The sequence below is a fragment of the Microcaecilia unicolor genome, chromosome 1 (assembly GCF_901765095.1).
Source record: "Microcaecilia unicolor chromosome 1, aMicUni1.1, whole genome shotgun sequence".
Taxonomy (NCBI): domain Eukaryota; kingdom Metazoa; phylum Chordata; class Amphibia; order Gymnophiona; family Siphonopidae; genus Microcaecilia; species Microcaecilia unicolor.
In genome coordinates this window covers 600376210-600398057 of record NC_044031.1, presented here as the reverse complement: position 1 = coordinate 600398057, position 21848 = coordinate 600376210, and the positions used below count along the sequence as shown (strand labels likewise).

The window sequence follows — 21848 nt, the reverse complement described above, 5'->3', positions numbered from 1 at the left end:
TTTCAATTTGACATTCACTTGCACCTAATATAGTGTGGCTAGAAGACAGATCTTACCTTACTGTTCACAATGCAGAAGTAGATTTATTAAGAGTGCAGTGAACTTTCACGTTTGGAAAGAACTAAAATTCCATACACGTAGTCATAGATGACAAATAAAATAATAGTAATCATCCATCACTTAGAGAATCAGAATGTGTTTTAGAAATCAATTGCATAGTTTTGGAAGTTGTTTATCTTTCAAAATGGAGGTTAACACAAGCCTTCATTGGAACAAAGATCAAGGAGAGAAGACTGCTTATAAAAACAGAGGTGGTAGAGTTCAACTAATGGAGCATTCCATATCATCAAGCTGATCAATCCATAGACTGGTGGGTTGTGTCCATCTACCAGCAGGTGGAGATAGAGAGCAAACTTTTGCCTCCCTATATGTGGTCATGTGCTGCCGGAAACTCCTCAGTATGTTCTCTATCTCAGCAGGTGGTGGTCACACACAGCAGCAGCTCTGGCTAGGCCTCCAAGCCTAATCCTTAGGTTTTGTTGAGGCCTGGGGTTGAGGGCTCTTTTGAGCAAGTGCAAACCTGGTGGTGCCAGGTCCCTCCTTTTCTCCCCCCTCCCGCTGGCTCCGTTTAAAAAAAAAAAAAAAAAAAATTTTTAAACGTCTTTAAAGGCGTTTAATTCGACGTTTCTTTAAACGTTCATTGCAGCTACTCACTGGGACACCAGTTCGTTACAGCTCGGAGCGGCAAGCAGGTAATTTTACCTTTTTATAGCGGGCAGGGGGTTCCCCGATTCTTCTCGTGGCAATGGCGTCGGAGGGCGAGGGCGCAAAGGGTCGCTCCCCGGATCGCTGGAGCGCTTCTAGAGGGGATGCGGGGGTTTTACAACCTGATTCGCCCTTGATGGGTGATAGTTTAGTGACCGATGAATGTCCCGGTCATTCCTCCGGCGTGGCGGTTTTTTCCCGCCATAAACGCCCATCCCCCGCTCCTCGCCTCCGCCATCTTGGCCGGCCACGCGGCTCGGACGGCTTCTTCGGGGGCCGCCCTTGAGGTTGGAGACATTAATGCCATGAACGCCCTTAATTTGGGCGACGGCACAAAAGCGGCTAAAGTTAAGCGCCGTTCTTCCCGCGCGGCTCCTTCACGGAGTTTCGCGCCGGACGCCATTTTGGATGCGCAGCATGTCTCTCCCCCGCTATTGCGAGCGCCGGTTGAGAGTGCGTCTAGGGCTGTTGCCCAGGCTGCGGAAGTGCACAGTCTGGGGGGTTTCTCCCCCGAGTTTGTTTTGCTGCTGCATCAGGCTTTCCTCATGCAAAACGCTGCCCCTGCTCCCTCTTCGGATAAAGAGGTTGAGGTTCCCAGAGGTAAACGCCCTCGGGTTGATTTCCAGGCCTTGGAGGACTTTTGTCTCCTCCGATGTAGATGAGGGCAGCGTGTCTGAGGTCTCCCAACGATCCTTTGCGGATTCCTTGGAGGAGATAGATCCCCGCTCGGATGGAGCGGATGACCCCTCTGCAGCGTGGCTTTTTAGCCCAGAGGATTTGCCCAACCTGTTGTTACAGGCCATGGACACTTTGAAGATTTCCTCTCCGGAGGACGTCTCTCCCTCAGCCCCTGTTGGCTCTGCCATTATGCTGGGGACGAAGCGCCCGCCTAGAACCTTCCACGTGCATGATGCCATGCACACCTTAATTGCGGCTCAATGGGATGTCCCGGAAACGAGCCTTAAAGTGGCTAGGGCTATGTCCCGCCTCTATCCTTTGGCTGTGAGTGAACGTGAGGCCTATCTGTGGCCTACCGTGGATTCTTTAATCACTGCGGTGACTAAGAAAACGGCGTTGCCGGTGGAAGGTGGCACGGCCCTAAAGGACGCCCAAGACAGAAGATTGGAGGCGACCTTAAGGTCGTCCTTTCAGGCAGCTGCTTTAAGTTTGCAGGCCTCAGTTTGCGGCTCCTATGTGCCCAGGGCGTGCCGGACTATGGTGCAGCGGGCTTCCCCCTCGGATCATTCCTTGAGGGCTGATTGGCCGGCCCTGGAATCGGGCTTAGCCTATTTGGCAGACTTGCTGTATGATGTCTGGAGAGCCTCAGCTAAAGGCATGGCTCAGACAGTCTCTGCGCGGCGGTGGCTTTGGCTGAAACATTGGTCTGCTGACCACGCCTCTAAATCCTGCCTGGCTAGATTGCCTTTTAAAGGCAAGCTGCTCTTTGGGGTCGAGCTGGACAAAATCGTGACCGATCTCGGCACGTCTAAGGGCAAGAAATTACCAGAGGTCAGGGCTCGGGTTAGTACTCGTCCCGATACCTCCAGAGGACGGTTGCAGGAAGCCCATCGGTACCGCCCGGGCAAATCGGGTTCCTCTGCCCCCTCTTCCTTCAAGAGGAATTTCTCCCCCAAGCAGCATTCCTTTCGCAGAGACCGCCGTCCCGGAGGTGCTCCCTCCGGTCCTCCCCCAGGGTCTCGTACCCAATGACGGGGCCTTGGTCCACGCCCCAGTGCAGATTGGAGGACGGCTGTCCTCGTTTCTGGGCGAGTGGACCACTATAACTTCAGACGCGTGGGTGCTGGAAGTCATCAGAGACGGCTACAAGCTAGAGTTCTGCCAACCCTTAAGAGACGGGTTTGTACTCTCTCCCTGCAAGTCTCCGGTCAAGCTGTGGTAGTGCAGCAGACCTTGGACAACCTGATCCGCCTGGGTGCGGTCGTTCCGGTGCCAAAAAATCAGATTGGCAAGGGACGTTACTCCATTTACTTTGTGGTTCCAAAGAAAGGAGGTTCTGTCCGGCCTATCCTCGACCTCAAAGGGGTCAATCGGGCCTGGAAAGTGAGTCACTTTCGCATGGAGACTCTCCACTCTGTTATAGCGGCAGTGAAGGCAGGAGAGTTCTTGGCTTCCTTGGACATCAAGGAAGCGTACCTGCATATTCCCATCTGGCCTCCTCTCCAACGCTTTCTGCGTTTTACAGTCCTGAGACGACACTTCCAGTTCAGAGCCCTCCCTTTCGGGTTGGCTACTGCTCCGCGGACCTTTTCCAAAGTAATGGGGGTCATAGCGGCCTTCCTGCTAAAGGAAGGAGTACAAGTCCATCCTTATCTGGACGACTGGTTGATCCGAGCCCCCTCTTCTGCAGAGTGCGGCAAAGCTATGGACCGGGTAGTTGCTCTTTTGAGCTCCCTGGGATGGATCATCAACTGGAAGAAGAGCCAGCTGCGCCCGACTCAGTCCCTGGTGTATCTGGGAGTTCGATTCGACACCCAAGTGGGCAGAGTGTTCCTGCCAGACAATCGGATTGTCAAGCTTCAGGCTCAGGTGGACTAGTTCCTAGTAGCCTCTCCTATTCGGGCTTGGGACTACGTGCAGCTGTTGGGCTCTATGACGGCCACGATGGAAGTAGTGCCCTGGGCCAGGGCTCATATGAGACCACTACAGCTATCTCTGCTGCTGCGCTGGACTCCGATGTCGGAGGATTATGCTGTGCGCCTTCCCGTGGACCCAGCAGTGCGCAAGGCGCTGAGCTGGTGGACGCAGACAGACAAGTTGTTTGCAGGATTGCCTCTGGTGACCCCGGAGTGGATTGTCGTCACGACAGACGCCTCTTTGATGGGCTGGGGAGCCCACTGCTTGGGAAGGACAGCGCAGGGGCTCTAGTCTCCTGCAGAGGCAAGTGGTCTATCAACCTCCTGGAACTCAGAGCCATTCGGTTGGTGTTATTGGAGTTCATCCCGGTACTGGTGTTGAAGCCTGTACGGGTCCTGTCGGACAATGCCACGGCTGTGGCCTATATCAACCGCCAGGGAGGTACCAAGAGCGCCCCTCTAGCCAGGAGGCCATGAGTCTTTGCCAGTGGGCGGAAGCGAACCTGGAGCAGCTTTCAGCGGCCCACATTGCCGGAGTCATGAATGTCAAGGCGGACTTTCCCAGTCGCCATACCTTGGAGCCCGGAGAGTGGCAACTATCTGCTCAGGCGTTCTTGGACATCACGAAGCGCTGGGGCCAGCCGAGCCTAGATCTGATGGCGTCATCGGCCAATGGCCAAGTGCCGCGCTTTTTCAGCAGAGGACGGGACCCTCGATCCCTGGGAGTAGATGCTCTTCTCCAACAGTGGCCGACACAAGAGCTCCTCTATGTGTTCCCGCCCTGGCCCATGTTGGGCAGGGTGCTAGACCGGGTGGCAAAGCATCCCGGCAGGGTAATCCTGGTGGGTCCGGATTGGCCCAGACGTCCCTGGTATGCGGACTTCTTCAGGCTCTCAGTCGACGATCCTCTGCGGCTGTCAGTGGAGCAGGGCCTGTTACATCAGGGTCCCGTGGTGATGGAGTATCCCTCTCCCTTTGGTCTTGCGGCCTGGCTATTGAGCGGCAGCGTCTGAGGAAGAAGGGCTTCTCAGACAAGGTCATCGCCACTATGCTGAGAGCGAGGAAGCGCTCTACTTCTACTGCTTACGCCAGGGTTTGGCGTATCTTTGCAGCATGGTGTGAAGCAGGCTCACTTTCTCCCTTCACTGCTCCAATTTCTTCAGTGTTGGCGTTCCTGCAAGAAGGTCTGGAGAAAGGCCTGTCGCTCAGTTCCCTTAAAGTCCAGGTAGCGGCTCTGGCTTGCTTCAGGGGCCGCCTGAAGGGTGCTTCCCTGGCTTCGCAGCCAGATGTGGTGCGCTTTCTCAAGGGAGTTAATCACCTGCGCCCTCCTCTGCACTCAGTGGTGCCTGCGTGGAATCTCAACCTGGTGCTAAGAGCATTGCAGAAGCCGCCTTTGGAACCCTTGTCGAGGGCATCTCTGAAAGACCTGACGTTGAAAGCAGTCTTTTTGGTGGCTATCACTTCAGCCAGAAGAGTTTCCAAGCTCCAGGCGCTCTCATGTCGAGAGCCTTTTCTGCAGTTCACTGAGGCAGGAGTGACTATTCGCACAGTGCCTGCCTTCCTGCCCAAGATTGGTTCTCGCTTCCATGTGAATCAGCAGCTCTGTCTCCCTTCCTTTCGTAGGGAGGACTACCCAGAGGAGTACTCCGCTCTTGAATATCTGGATGTGAGACGAGTCATCATCAGATACTTGGAAGTGACCAATGATTTCCAGAAATCGGATCATCTGTTTGTCCTGTTTGCAGGTCCTCGTAAGGGTCTGCAGGCTGCTAAGCCTACAGTGGCAAGATGGGTCAAGGAAGCCATTGCAGCGGCTTATGTGGCCGCGGGGAAGGTGCCGCCTATCCAGCTGAAGGCTCACTCCACGAGAGCTCAGACGGCCTCGATGGCAGAGGCCGGATCTGTCTCCTTGGTAGAGATATGCAAGGCGGCAACGTGGGCTTCGGCTCATACATTCTCCAAGCATTACCGTTTGACTGTGGCTGCACGGGCGGAGGCCCGGTTTGGAGCTTCAGTGTTGAGGTCAGGGATTTCTATGTCCCGCCCTGGGTGAGTACTGCTTCGGTACATCCCACCAGTCTATGGATTGATCAGCTTGATGATATGGAAGGTAAAATTATGTATAATCATACCTGATAATTTTCTTTCCATTAATCATAGCTGATCAATCCATAGCCCCTCCCAGATATCTGTACTGTTTATATTCTGGTTGAATTTTAGGTTCAAGTTTAGCCTTCAGTTACTTCAGGAGGACTTCGTGTTCAAGTTCTTCTTTCACTTGGATTCTTCAAGAGTTGAGACGAGTTTGTGTTACAGTGAGCTGCTGCATTCCTCTCCCCTCCGTTTTACGGGGCTGGATTGAGACATAAATTCTGCCGGCACTCCCTCCCGCTTCGTGCGGCTGTAGGGCAGCTTTGTACCCCTCCCGCTTCGGCGGTGTTAGGGTCAGTCAGCTCCTCCCGCGGTTGCGGTTGCAGGATAAGCCAGATCCCCCCGCATCGGCGGGTGTGGTGTCCCTCCCCCGCTCCGCGGGGATGAGCTGGACGGATTCCCCTCCCCCACTTGTGTGGGGATGAGCTGGGTTAATTCCCCTCCCCCGTTTCGGCGGTGGTGAGCTGGGCAGAGTGTCCCTTCGTGGGTGTAATTCTCTAAGTGCTGAGTCCTGCGGATGGAGCTTTGATATCGACATACTGAGGAGTTTCCGGCAGCACATGACCACATATAGGGAGGCAAAAGTTTGCTCTCTATCTCCACCTGCTGGTAGATGGACACAACCCACCAGTCTATGGATTGATCAGCTATGATTAATGGAAAGAAAATTATCAGGTATGATTATACATAATTTTACCTTTTTTTTTTCAGGTGAAACTTTTAATCCTTGTACTAATTTTGGACATCTTTCAAATTTAGGGTAAAAAATATTGACACTTGATTTATATTAAAAATAGATTACTATATATCAAGCTGTATGTAGCATTCATGTAGACAGTAGGGGGTTTCATTATAAAGACCTTCTTGCATCTTTGAGGAGATTAACTGAGTGTGTTCGTTTCCAAACTGTATGTGGACTATTAGGAGCACTAGATAACAATCATTTCATTATAAACTGGGGCATACCAAAAGATTTTATATCCCTAACTATAGTTAATATTTCTTTACAGGGTGAAAAGGGGGAACTAGGAGAGATTGGACTGACTGGTCTACCTGGACTGAAGGTACTGTATACATCTTTGTCATTATGACTGTGTTGATCTATCTGAACTTATCAAATTCATTAAAAAATGCTCCCAAGGCTATCTGGAAAGACAATCCAGGCTTACACCCTCTTGATTCATGGGGCATGGGAGAAGCTGTTGATGTTCTCACTACGCTTCCTTGTGAGGGAGGGGTGGGGATCTATAACCTTGCACTATTGCCAGAAAAATGGTAACACACTGAGTCAGCAAGTGAGAAGGGAGTTCGGAGCATTTGGTCACAGTTTTATATTTTAAATTGGAACAGATAGGAGGAGGAGATCCAGCAAGTTATCGGTTCCATACTTTGTTTTTACTTCTGGTGGGTGGAAGAGGATTGGACAGTACAATTCCAGCCCAATAAGTTTCAGGAGACTAGATTTAGAATAATTTTCAGCACACATTTCAGGAAGCAGGCTTCTTGTTTCAGGACAGGTAGTTTCTGCTGTGTTTTATTTATCCCACTGTAACCACATGGACTTGGGCAGCTAAAGGCAATCTGCTGTCTGAGATGAAGGATAAAATGGCACCCCCCTCTTTACAGTCATCCAAAAAGACGTGCCCTCCTCAGAGCTCTAATTAAGGAGCAGGACATGTCCTCTCTTAGAATCCTGGACAAGTGGTTGCCCCAAGAAAAAGCAACAAACTCCAGGCTAAAAATTAGAATGAAACCCACAAGGAAACCCTTTGCAATGTTGTTTATATGCAACAACAATTATATTAGTTTAATTATGGTATCTGAATTACACACTGGATTGGCATGGTATTATATTTATGTATATGTGTATATATGTATATATATATTCTTGCTTTTTCTTTTTGAACATACATACATATTGCAGCTAAAACAGTTGCTCACCCAACAAGGGGTAGAAAGCAGAGCTAAGAGATTACCTCATAGAACTCAACATATAAAAAATAATTTTATATTCTGCTGTTATCTCAGCAATTGCAATATATTATAAACCCTCACCAGTACTGAAAGCATAGTAACTCCACAAAAATCACTCCGTTCCTATAGAGAAAATCTACCATGCCATAACAGCACCAACTTCAAAATTCGTTCATGGAGCCTGTCCAGAAAAGAGCAGCATAATAAATTTTGCAGTATTACCTAGAACATCTATACTCCTATTAGAAAGTTGATTTACTGTACAGCCCTACATAGGAGCTCCATGCTAACTGAGTGCCTTGCCTCAGTCACCAGAATTTTCACGCTTGAGTTCTTTCATTACCCTAGGGGGCATGCCATATGGTCCAGGTGATTTACTACTCTAATTTCTCCCAGGTATGTCTCCCAGGTTCACTGAGATTTCTTTTAGTTCCTCTGCATCATTGCCCTTGAAAACCATTTCTGGTATAGGTAGTTCCTTAACGTATGCAGCAGATGAATCCGAGAACTGGTGGGTTGTGTCCATCTACCAGCAGGTGGTGCTAGAGAATACAAAGCTGAAGGCAGTGATACCAGACAGCCAGCTCCTCCTTCACCTCAGTACATCTCTATCTCCAGCAGGTGGTGGACGGCATTTCAGCAGCTCCTGGATTTGTCTGTTGGGGATACTCCTGGGTCCTGTGGGCCAGTTGAGTTTAGGGGTATTTGGCTGGTGGTGCCGACTTTGGGGGCATACTAAGTCTTCTGGGTCCCTGCTTCACCCTTCCCCCCTTGCCTCCCGGTATTTAGAGCTCTAGCCTTCCTCACCAGTTAAAAAAAAAAGAAAAAACCAAGAGAGCTCCTTTGCCTTCATTCAGTGTTTAAAAAAACAAACAAAAAACCAAGAAGATTTCTGACAGGACCGGGCAGTACAGGGTTTCCCTGTCTTAGTGCTGTGCTTTTGTCTGTGTGCCAGTTAGGCGACAGGCTGCTGCATCTGTGGGACTCTGCTTCTCCTCCGGAGACACCTGCTGTTTGGTGAGTCCTTGCCTTTCTCTTTTCGGTGCGGGGGTACCGTGCTTTAATATGGGCGATGCTGGCGTTTGAAAGCTGTTCCCGCTGCAGTAGCAGATGCTCCTCAGTGGGACTCTGTATGGTGGCGTGTTTGAACGCTGGGGAGGGACGTGCTGAAGTTCCTCTTCCCTGAGCAGCCTTTCCCCACGCTAAAATGGCGGGAACATGCGCCCTTTTGCTGGTGCGGCCCTCTTTTCTCCAGATAGCTCTGATCCTTTCCCGCCCTGCAGCCTTGATGTGGGCAGGGGGGAGGGGCAGCTTCTCCTAAAGGACCTTGTGTTCCATTAGAGACTGCTGGTACAGGAGATTCCCCTTTATTTTCTCCAGCCTTCAGTTTCCTTTACCAAAATCACTGTTGAGTCAGAAACGGTTTGCATGTAGCTGGGGCAATGGCCCAAATTCTTCTCAAACTGCCCCCACTATGCAAGGGGATTCAAGGGAAGAACAGAACTACTTTAAGCTGTTTCTATATCTACTGAATCTGAGCAGGATCTCCTCTGCTCTGCGACCCATAATTTGAACCTTTCTTCTTAAGAGAGCTTGGCCTCAGTAGCCCTTTTCGCGATTGAGGGAGTTTTTATGCCCATCTCGAGCAGATGGGTTGTAGAAGGAATCTGATGGTCCCGCGATGTGCCGTTTTTTTTTTTTCAGGATGCATGTCAGCCACTGGGGTCTTCTCTGGGGCAGGGGATTTCTCAGACCCCCCCCCCCCCCCCCCCGAGCTCATTCTGCTGCTCTGTATGCCTATATGTTGCAGAAGTCTGGTAGGGGAACTAACAGTTCCTTTTTAGTTCAGCCTTTGAAGTTTTCTGGCTTGTTCCCTGTCTCAGTCTCTCTGATGGACCCTGCCCCAAAGAGGGGATGTTTTCTCTCCAGCTCAGAAGTAGGGTCCTTTTCTCCCCTGTCTTCCTCTATTCGGAGGGAGTCTTTTCAGGGCAGTCCCTTTCTGCACAAAGGCAGCAAGAATCACCTGAGCTGGCAAGCCATGTTTGCCTAAGTGGGTACATTGAAAGCAATAGGCCTCGCTGTCTGTGGTGAGTTTAGATTTTTTTTTTAGAGTTCCTGCATTGGCTAAGGCTGTTCCTGGCGTGAGAAACAGTGAACAGCATCAGAGCAGGGCTCCTTGAATGTTGGGCCGCTGAAAGAGCCTGTTTAGTGTTTTTATTTACAGACTTTTCTGTCCCCTCAGTTTTTCTGAGGGCAGTTGCTTGAACAACTTGGAAGTTTCCCTCCTTCCTTTGTGAAACTCTTTTTATACTGTGGTGGAAGGGGATTAGTGACCACTGGGGGAGTCAGGGGAGGTCATCCCCGATTCCCTCTGGGGGTAATCTGGTCATTTAGGGCACTTTTTGGGGCCTTATTCGTGAAAAAACAGGGTCCAGGAAAAGTGCCCTAAATTCTAGCTACAAACGCATACTTTTTTTCCATTATCGGCGAAAGGCGCCCATCTCTCCTTGGCCGATAACCACGCCTCAGTTCCACCTTCGCCACGCCTCCGACATGCCCCCGTCAACTTTGTACGCTTCCGCGATGGAGTGCAGTTGAAAACGTCCAAAATCGGCTTTCCATTATACTGATTTATTCGTTTTTGTGAGATAAACGTCTATCTCCCGATTTGGGTCGAAATCTAGGCGTTTTTCTCTTTCAATTATAAGGTGGATAGTGTTCAAATAAGGAAAATTAAGAAATCGAAGGTTGTTACTTCTAGAAAAGTTTTCCATTATTTCCGCTTTTCGTCTTAAATTACTTAAATCTTTTACAACTACATTTTGAACTTCATGTAGTTGTTGAATATCTTTGGCTTGTTGTCCCACCTGTGAATTTAATTGTTTTACTTTGTCTTCTAACTTTTCAACATCTTGTTTAACCTTCTGCATTTGGGGTACTAAAGCTTTGCCCAAATCCATTATAAGTGTCCAAAGGGATTCAAGAGTCACTTCGGGGGGTTTAATTTGTGTTAAAGCAAATGAGAAGGCTCCTACCTCCGTCAGTTGTTGTTGCAATGCGTTTCCTGATCGACTGGAGCTAAATCTCTCCTCCGTCGATATTCCGTTCAGCTCAGCTCTCTCCTGATCTTCAATCGCCCCCGGCGTCCCTACTGCTACCTCTCCTTCCAGAGTTCGACTCGGAGACGCCGCCACCAAAGGAGAGAGCTCGCGAAACACAGGAGGAGGAGGAGGTGTTCGAGCGTCCGGGCTCAGTGAAACTTCCAGCTCAAGTGTCTCTCGCATGCCTTCAACTGCTGCGGGAGGCAACAGCGAGCCGCCCGTTGGCGTACTAGCGGCCTGGGCCCGCTGTAGGAACGGTTCAATCGTGCCGCTTCGAACCAGGGTTCCAAGTCGCTGGGGGCCGATAGCCGCGGCTTTCCCCCTTCTTTTCGGCATTGTGAGGTAATCTTAGGCAAAAACCAATTTCACCCAAGTTCTTAAAAAGAAAGTTCCTCAGGAGCTACAAAGATGCGTCTATCCTCCTCGGCAGCCATTTTGAACTCCTAAAAGTATTTCCATGGAACTTCATTGAGTGTCCCCTAGTCTTTGTACTTTTTGAAAGAGTAAAAAAAATCGATTCACTTCTACTTGTTCTGCACCTCTCAGGATTTTGTAGACCTTGATCATATCCTCCCTCATCTATCTCTTTTCCAAGCTGAAGAGCCCTAACCTCTTTAGCCTTTCCTCATATGAGAGGAGTTCCGTCCCCTTTACAATTTTGGTCACTCTTCTTTGAAATTAAATACGGTGACCAGAACTGAATGCAGTACGCAAGGTGAAGTTGCACCATGGAGCAATACAGAGGCATTATAGTATTCTCAGTCTTATTTACCATCCCTTTCCTAATAATTCCAAGCATCCTGTTTGCTTTTTTGGCCACTGCCGCACACCCTAGCATCAGGGTAACTATGATTTGGATTGTTCTTCCTAATGTGCATCTCTTATTCTCTACCTTCTCACTTGGGAAATCATTCCAGGCATTGACAAATTTTTGGATGAAGATATCATTTTGATCCTGCTGCTGAGTCTGCCAATTTGGAGACTTGTAATGTCTCCTTTTGTTCTAGAGTATTCCTTCTTCTAAGCACACAGAAAAAGCAGGCAAAGGCATGATTTCAAGAATCCTTTACAATATAGATTTGTAGAATATGTTGATGTTAGAGGGGTTTGTGGTGGGGTTATGTGTTTTTATGTGTGTTTGTGTCTATGTGGGAAGTATAGATGCAGGTTTGTGTAGGTGTGATAAATGAATATAGGTGTCTGATATGTGCATGAGGTTATTTGTATAGGAACATAAGGGATGTGTAGATGATAGGGTGTGTTCGAGGCTAATGTGATATGTGTGGGTAGAGTATGTATGTAGGAGTTTATAAGGATGTGGGCTAGGAGCTGTGTGTGAGTATGGAGAATGTGGGTTTGTGTTTTACACCTGTAAATGTTCAGGATACTGACATTTATGTCTGCATATGCGCCCATACATGCACAAATAATAATCACCCTAAGTGCTATTCTGTAACTACCTGCTAAACTTACAAAATTGGTATTTTTAAGAAGGGTGTACACTGCAGAGGAGCTTGGGCAGGGCATAGGCAGGACTTCCACTTACATAACCAGCTTGTATCTTTCCTCATTTAGGCACCTGCACTTATACCAGCTTTATAGCTGATGTAAGTTGGGCACCTAAATATTAAGCAGCAATACTGGGTTACACAAATAATAAAACAGTTAATGTATATCAAAATTCTAGGACATTTAAAGGAGAAAAGTGTTACTTCCTGAACACAGCCAAATGCAACAGGCTTTATTTCAGTGAGCTACGTTTTGTATTGGAATAACTGTGAAAGTTTACCCACAGGCCCATGAGAAATAAAATATCTACCTACACATTTCATTGGAAATGAGGTAGTCTCCAATACACACATTTCTGGGAACTTCCTACACAAGTTCGCATTTATTCCCACTGGAAAAATTCTCAGACAAAACACAGCTGGTGTTCAAGCACTGGTGGAAGGCACAATTGCTTTATGGTATTACATAAAAGAGCAGTCCCCAAGTTAATGACTAATACAAATAAACCAAAAAAAAAAAAGTAAAGTCAGTTGATACTATTTTATTAGACTAACTTTAAGAACAGTTCTTTAAACTAGGCATTTACATTTGTGTACACATACATGCCAATATTCCGTATAAGCGCAATATCCGCTTAACTTACATAGCACGTATTTGGAAAGGAGGCATACACAGGAGCAGAGATGATACAGTCTGAGCTAGTGCTGTCCGCTTTGGTCCAAAAATTTTCAATTCGATTCACTCATATGAATTGATTTTTCAATTCAATTTGATTCAGTTGTTTAAGGCTACTTTCAATAAATAGAAAATAAATTTTATTTTTCTATCTTTGTTGTCTGATCTTTTAATTTTCATAATTGTGTTAGTCCCAGTCTCTGGTTTCTGCTTTCTTCTGTCTTCTCTTTTGCCAGGGCCTCCTGGTCCATTTGGCATTTTTTTCTCTGTCTCTGTGTCATTCAACTCTCTTCCGTGTCCCTGCCCCTATCTTCCTGCTATGTTGAGCATCTCCCCTCTCTGTATTTTTATTCTTGCCCTGTCCAGCAACACCCCTCTGTGACCCTATCCCCCTCCCCATGTCATGCACTGCATCTCTTTGTCCCTGTCCCTCCTCATGTTCAGCTTCTCCTCTCGTTCCTCCTTCCCTCCTGTCCTTCCTCCCCCAGGACTAGTATCCCCCTATTCCACGTGGCCCAGCATCTCTCCATTTCTCTCTGCCCCTGCCCACCATTTCTCCCCTTCTCTTTTGTCCATTCCCCACAGGTAGGCTTCTCTCCCAATCTCACTGTGCAGGATATCTAACTGCTGCTTTGCTTTTAATCAGAGCTGCACATATAGAACTAGGTGCATACACCTGATTGTATATGCTTAGAGAAATGGGTGTTCTAGGGGTGGTGCTCTCTATGGAAACAATTCTACAACTAGGCACCTCCAATTAGGTGTCCCAAACCCACACAGCAAAAGCCACTTGTAAACAGAACCCAGGTGCCCAGGTTCCATTATAAAATGTAAGCGTAGCCCAATATCAGTGCATCCAACATGTAGGTGTCCGTGTGGGTGCCTAGATGTGGCAGGGACACACATAACTTGTGCTATTCTGTAACTTATCTGCATAAGTGGGAGACACGTCTATGTCCCACCCATGCTCCTCCCCTGAGTACAACCTCCTTGGTGATTACCTACTATATAAGTTAAACAGGTATTTACAGAATAACGTTTAGGCTGATTACTGACATTTGCATGTGTATGGCTGCACATGTGCATGTAAATGTCAGTATTCTATACATTTATGCATTGCCTTTTATGCATCCACTCTAGACAGATATTGAGTGCCTATATGTCAAGCATATGCATTTTGGCTGCATGTGCCAAAAACAGATGTAACCTGACATGTATGGCCCAAATGTATATGCTAGATTAGGGGTTCTCAACCCACACTGTCTGGATCATGCATTTGATATACCGCCTTCTGCAGTTTACATTACACATGATCTGATGACCTTCCAGAAATCACTGAAGACTTATTTGTTCAAAAAAACATACAAAAAAGTTCCCCCATAAAAAACGACACCTAAACTTCACCAGATACAAGCTTAATGGAACTTTTCAAATTTGATTATTCTAATTTACACCCTAATCATTGTATATTTATCTTGTCCTGTTATCATTATGTTTTGTTTTTTATCTACTTACCCACTTCTCATTATACATAATTTTTTATGCATCCTAACTGCTACAATGCTGTAATTGTTATTCTATTAATAGGATTGCCATGATATTCTCATGCACCTTATTTGTTATCAATATTCTGATTTCCTTATCCCATCAATGTGATTGTTGTTTTATATTGTAAGCCACTTTGAGCCTGCAAATAGGTGGGAAAATGTGGGATATAAATGCAGCAAATAAATAAATAAATAAATATACAAGTACTGTCTTCTGTCCCTTGTGGTCTTACAGTCTAAGAGCCCTTTTACCAAGGTGCAGTAAGCACTAATGCATGCTTACTGTAGCACAAAATGCCTTACAGCGGGGCATGCTTAGGTGTCCTGCGGTATTTTGGGATTGATGAGTGCTATCCATGTGCTAAAAAATAAAATTTAGTTTTTAGCGCAGGGGTAAGTTCTGGGAGTAGAGATTGGGCATGGTCTGTGCTAATTGGTTCGCTTTGACACTAATTATACAGTATATAAAACTAATAAATCCTAAAAAAATAATAAATCCAATTGCCACACACTAACCAATTAGCATGTGCTTAGCGCATGAGTCCTTACCACCTACATAATAGGTGGTGGTAGGGGCTCACACATTAATGGAAAAATTATCATGTGGCCATTAATAGGGAAAATATAAAAAATTGGCCATTTTACCCCAGTGGTAAAAATGGCCTTAGTGCACAGGAATGACCTGCATAAGGACACACTAATACCTTTTGATGTTTTATGTAATTAAAAACAAAAACAAACAATAGCCTTATTGTTCATTTGAAAACCTATGCAAAATGTCCCTGGGACACACCTAGCCACTAAGATTTTCATGAAATTCACAACGAACATGCATGAGATACATTTGCATGCACTGCCTCCATTGTATGCAAATCTGTCATGCATATTCATTTGTGGATATTCTGAAAACCTGACTGGCTAGTTCTGTCCTGAGGACTGGGTTGAGAACCGCTATGCTAAATGAGTAGGAACCCAATATCTGCACCTATATGTCTAGATTAGACCCATAGATGTACATATACATTAGAGATGTATTTTCAACGGCACACTGTATACACAGTTTCTGTGCCTAATCTAGGCGTACACTCTGGGCAAATACCCAGATGTCCCTGGACCTCCTGATTGATAATTGACTCCATAGATATTATATTAGGAGTTTTAATACTTCTTTGGCCAAAGTTGTAATCTAATCATTTCTTCAGTGGGGTCAGGTGGCAGGGCATTAAACTCCATATATTGTACAGGTTTTCAAATAACCAATAGGGTCTAGTTATTTTGTTGTTGTTTTGTTTTAAATCATATACCAAGCAGGCATCTTCCCAGCTACTGCAGACTCATATTTCCTGTAAAGTGTCACAATGACCTGGGTTGCTTGCATTAGTCATCAGATGGTAAATGGTTTTGGCAGAGACTGCAGTGAATTTATTCAGCTGTACAAAGATGGTCTCATAGAAATGCAGGTCAGTGAGATCTCAAGGGATCTGTAGAGAAGCATGAAGGGGTGGGGGGAGGGGCTGTTGTTTTGCATCAGGTGAATTGAAGTGTGAGAAATTCTGTAATTTGTAATTTATAGCATAGCCCTAATTAGCTCAGAAATGCATGGTTCTGTTTTGGATTTTGGTAGCACAAGTATGCCATACCCCACTTGGAAAAAAGAGATTTCTGTCAGATATGTCTAAAGCTTTAATTGCATGTGAACTCTTAACCAGTTGAAGCATTTCAGGAAACTTTTGCCATATCTTCAGAGTTCCTTGAAATGTGACATGGTAAGCTGTTTTACCTAGGTTCACTAAAGATTACCAGATGTGCTTATTCCAATCATGTCTATGAGGCTTTAAAGAAAAACATAAATAAGAGAATATTTTTGAATTTTTAGGTGTTTCTGTGGGTAGAAAATGGGATAACAGTGGCAGGATTGGCAGTTATGGAGCTCATTTTCAAAAGAGAAAAATGTCTCAAAAGCATCACAAAGCAGCAGATGGACAGTTTTCACGGGAAAACATCTAAGCCATGATTTTTGAAACTCAGATTTGAGGTGTTTTTCTCCACAGTTCGTCTAAATCACAGGAGGGTATGTTGGGGGTGTGATTTGTGCGAGGCCAGAATTTGGACATTTTTCAGGGATAATTGATCAAGATAAAATTTTCTAGACCTGCTTCAATCATTCTAAGTCACAAAAAGGTGCCCTAACTGACCAGCTGACTTTGACCCTCCCTTAATCCCCCAGTGGTTACTGACCCCCTCCCATCCCCCAAAGAAGTAACAGTGATAGTACATATCAGGCTCTGTGACAGCTTCAGATATTATGGCCATTCCTATTAAAGCAACAAGCTGGTACCAGCAGTAGGCTAGTGGTCAGTGCAGTGGATTGTAGGGAAAGAGACCCAGGTCCATATCCCTCTCTAACCTAGTACACTTGTGATGGAAACTGTGAGCCCTCCAGATACAAAATAAGGGTGTTAAGGTGGCATTTGCACATGGGTCCCTTTCTGTGAATTCCACTGCATTGACACTAGGCTGCTCCTGTGCCCTGCTGGGATGTCTGTGTGACCAAACAATCTCTAGGATTTTTTTGGTACCTAGAGAAATACGTACTGAATACAGAAACATCTGGAACATATGGGTTTTTGAAATAGATGTTTTTCCGGTTCAAAAATTGCCATATTCAGGATGAGATTTCTATACGTTTTCAGCAAAATATCTACAGTTGGATTTGCATGTCATATCGAAAAAGCCACTCTGTGTGTATTTTGCATACACAGCCATGCCCCACACAACATTAATGATTTGGAAGATGGGGGTGAGGGAGAGAAGCAGAGACAAGTTTGTTTGGTATTCTGCTGTCTCTGTTTTGTGATATACATGCATATGTACTGATATTCTACTGACACACACAAATTTACTCTTGTATCTGAGCAGGAATAACTGAGGCACTTTGACTAAACCACGTTAAGCGATAACACACACTTAATGTGTGTGTGTGTGTAGGGGGGGAATGCTTATATTTGCCTGTCAGTACACACTAATCATGTACCATTACATTTTTTAATTTTTGTTTCAGGAAGGGGCATGTAATGGGTAAGGAATAGGAGTGGAAGCATTATCCAGCTAACATGTTCTGATTAACATGCTGTAACTGGATAACACAGAGGTTACATGGGAGCATTTAGCACTACCTAAATAGGAGACAGTAAGTGCTCCCACTTTATTATTTTTTAAGTCCGGATGCTAATGGAAAAATTAGCTGTGTTAATCTGGGCTTAGCCTGTGGGGAAAATCCTGCATTAGCAGACACTAAATCCAAATTTTGCCACAGCTTAGTAAAAGGGCCCCTTTACGAACCAGCTTTGGGAAGCAGTATTATAAAGGTTCATAGACAAATATATGGTCTTTATAATATAGCATATGCATGTTATGTTAGGGGCAATTTAAGGAGCCATCTAGTTTTAATTGGCATTTTAGTCATTTGCATATGTAAATGACATCTTATAAAATACTGACTGGCTTGAAAGTGCGCACACAAATGTCACGTGATTGTGAAAAGTACACACTAACATTTTTACCCGCCCTTGAGTTGCTGAGTATGTTGGTGCCCTACTTGTATGCACATTCTTTCATGTCTGTGCTAGTCATTTATAAAGTCAAGTACGCATGTGCTGGACTTTGTTAAATAGGCGAATGAACTAGCTCATTATCTAGTGGCATATTTATAAAATTACCCTCTTAGGGAGGTTTAATTCTATAAAATAAATGCTAACATTTACAGGATGCTTGTCTGCTTAAATTATTAGAATAAGTGGCATATATACATACATAAAAAGGATGGGTTTTGATATACACCTTTTTGTAGTAACAGTCAAAGTGGTTTACATATTATATATACAGGTTCTTATGTACCTGGGGTAATGGAGGGTTAAGTGCTTGTCTAGAGTCACAAGGAGCCGCAGTGGGAACTGAAACCAGTTCCTCTGGTTCTTAGGCCATTGCACTAACCAGTGGGCTACTCCTGCACTCCAAAATGCCTTTTTACATACGTGTATTGTACAGGTAGAAAAACACATAGGCAAAGTCTGGGCAGAGCATTTACGCCTGTAACTTATAAGATACTGTACATATGTCTCTCTGGCATTTAGGAGCATGCACTTGTGCTAGCTCTATGGCTGGGGTTAAGTGCTCACACCTAAATTATAGGCATGTATTTTTACTGTTATGCTAGTATGCTATAAATGAAAGCAGATGCCTACATTCTTTTACAGAATAGGATCTTAGCTGGGTACCTATTTATAGGTGCAGTTATAGATTGACCTCCTTTGTGCTGAAATCATCAAGATTTACCTCATAAACGCAGTGACTTATGAAGGAAAGCCAAGTTGCCATGGCAATTTCTTTCTATTTTTTTGGCACCTGGGGATTGGTGATGACCACTCCTCAGAAACATTTTCCTACATGGCGTCCCATTAAGCTTATTGTAATTAAGAAGAAGTGGAAGCAAGTGGAGAAGTGACTACTTTATGTAATTTCATTAATCTTTGTTAAGAGTACATTATACTGCCTGAGATTCTAGAGCTATGTCAGTTTCTATGGTTGCTCACAAATGTTTCCATAGCAGCGTAGCTCCTCTGTCTTCTTTATACTGTGCAAGGACTAGTCGGACTTGCCAGTGATATGAGGGCTACCCACTCTGCAGTAAATTACTGAGTTCTGAGCAGTGCTGGAGCAATGATCACTTTGCCATGATGTGGTTCTCCCTTCAATGGTGGGGAGAGGGAAAGGGGCTCCTCCTCCAATAACGAGAACCATGGGGGAGGTGGGGGGTGATCAAGGGGCACACCTGTGTGCTTCAGTCGATTTGAGCCTATGTGGTTCCTATTCTGTATGGGAGTGACACAGGCTCAGGTTGTCAGATCATGGCAGAGCACCTTCACTGCTTGAGCCCGAGTGCAACTGCTGTGAGCTTACATCTCCTTTTCACCCCTGCATCGCTGATTCCAAGGATTGCAAATGTGACCCCCCCCCCCCCAAAAAAAAAAAAAAAAAAAAAAAAAGTGTCAGAGATGATTTTCAGGGAGGTTCACCAAGACAACAAGGGCAGGGATTACCAGCCTGGTGGGTGGACTTGAGAAGGGCCAGCCCTAATGGGCAGGGCCTGGAGTTGATAAAAGAGGTTGTATTGAGAAATATGTGATCTTTGGATGCCCAATCCCACTGAGACCCAATGTACTGAAGGGAAAGTCCTGGAAGTAAATGGGAGAAATGTGTAGTGTGCAGTGCCTGGAGCTCCTTCCACGGGGCAAAGGGTGCCCACAATTGACTTCCTGAAGCATGGAATCTTAAGGAAAAGGAGTACCTGGGGAAAAGGACACCTCAGGTGAGAGAAGTGGGCATGGAGGAGCCGCACTTCTGGCAGGACTTTTACTGATGCTAAAAGAAGATCATGATGAAACTGATTTGAGATTGTTGCATGCCTGGAGAAAATAGGAGATTGTCTGAAGTTGTTCTGTGACTATCAAATGCCCTGAACTGTACATATTGAGTTGTGATTTGAACTGTGTGGTTTTTTTTTTGCAAAGTTATTGTTCAGTAAACAACAAGTTAAAATGCATGGAGACTTCAGGGCATTTGTATAAGAGATCAAATCTGAGTGTACCCCAAGGAAAGATATCCCTTCAGCCTACCAGAGTTATTCCGGCCCCATCAAAACTCTGAACTTATTTTGTGTACCCCGGTACCAGGCATCTGACCCTGGAGAGCTTAGCCATGGCCCCCGATTGATGGCCTTTCTTATCAGCTAATATCCTGGTGATAAGAGTCAAAGACCCCTAATTTTGGTTTGAACCCACTGCAGTATTATCATCAAGCAATGCTCAGCTTATTGGAGGTAATTTTATAAAAGGTCTTTTCACATGTAAAAGTGCTTAAATATCCCAGAGGTTACACACGTAAACTATGCACATTGACAAGAAGGCATGTACATTTAAGTGACCCAGGTGTGGGCATGTTCTGGGGCAGAATTTGAGTTCAGCACGGGCAGAGTCACAATTTACATACATATGAGGGTGTGGTTGATATAAGCCCGGGGTTCCTTAAGGACACTCCCTTACTGAAACTGAGATACCTTAAGGTAGGCAGAACTAGCCTGCTGAGCAGGGCCGCCTAGACAGAGGGCAGGGAGGCAAAATTCCCTGGGCCCGGGCCACCAAGGGGGGCCCAGTGCTGGGCCATCTCTCTCTTTCTCCTGCTTCTGAAGGGACCCGGGTGATCACGTCCCAACAGGAGCAGGAGAGAGAAAACTCTGGTGCTGGGCCCCCCATGGAAGCTGGACTTCAGGCCAGGGCCTCTGGTATTGCTTAAGGGGGTACCCCCCAGGGCCCGTCAGCAGAAGAAGTATGCTCAGTTTCTGCACAGAACTGCTGATATAGAATTTGTGCTCAGCACATATCATCTTGGGACCTAAATTTCAGTGCCACTTATAGAATTTACCCCCAAATGTGTGCTCACAATTGCACATGCCTAGGGGCCAGCCATCATGGATTTTTGTATCCTTGTATCTATGTTCAAACATACAGTACATTATAGGAAAAGAGCTTGACAGCAATTAAACAAAACGAGAAGAATAGGCCAGCCTACACCCCCCTAAGAGGGGCATAATTGAAAAGGGCGTCCAAGTTTTCCTTAGGACGTCCTTGCAGGACGTCACAGCAAAGGGGCGGGGAAACCCGTATTATCGAAATAAGATGGGCATCCATCTTTTGTTTTGATAATACAGTCGGGGACGCCCAAATCGCGAAATTTAGGTCGACCTTAGAGATGGTCGTCCCCGATTTTTGGCGATAATGGAAACTGAGGACGCCCATCTCAGACACGACCAAATCCAAGCCCTTTGGTCGTAGGAGGAGCCAGCATTTGTAGTGCACTGGTCCCCCTGGGATGCCAGGACACCAACCAAGCAATCTAGGGGGCACTGCAGTGGACTTCAGAAATTGCTCCCAGGTGCATAGCTCCCTTACCTTGTGTGCTGAGCCCCCCAAACCCCACAACTATACACCACTACCATAGCCCTAAGAGGTGAAGAGGGGTACCTACATGTGGGTACAGTGGGTTTCTGGTGGGTTTTGAAGGGCTCCCATTTACCACCACAAGTGTAACAGGTAGGGGGGATGGGCCTGGGTCTGCCTGCCTGAAGTGCACTGCACCCACTAAAACTGCTGCAGGGACCTGCATACTGCTGTCATGGAGCTGGGTATGACATTTCAGGCTGGCATAGAGGCTGGCAAAAAATATTTAAAAAGTTTTTTTTAGGGTGGGAGGGGGTTGGTGACCACTGGGGGAGTAAGGGGAGGTCATCTCCGATTCACTTCGCTTCCGACATGCCCCTGTGAACTTTGGTCGTCCCCGTGACGGAAAGCAGTTGAGGGCGCCCAAAATCAGCTTTCAATTATGCCGATTTGGGCGACCCTGGGAGGACGCCCATCTCCCGATTTGTGTCGAAAGATGGGCGCCCTTCTCTTTCGAAAATAAGCCTGTAAGTAATT

General features: G+C 46.1%; 1 protein-coding gene across 1 annotated transcript in view; it reads left to right on the top strand.

The window, feature by feature from the left end:
• Nucleotides 1–21848, top strand: part of COL22A1 (collagen type XXII alpha 1 chain) — a 743309-nt gene that overhangs the window by 357219 nt on the left and 364242 nt on the right. Inside the window, exon 14 of the mRNA XM_030219538.1 lies at nucleotides 6521–6574. Coding sequence (XP_030075398.1) covers nucleotides 6521–6574 — 54 coding nt within the window. The remainder of the gene's footprint in view (nucleotides 1–6520; nucleotides 6575–21848) is intronic.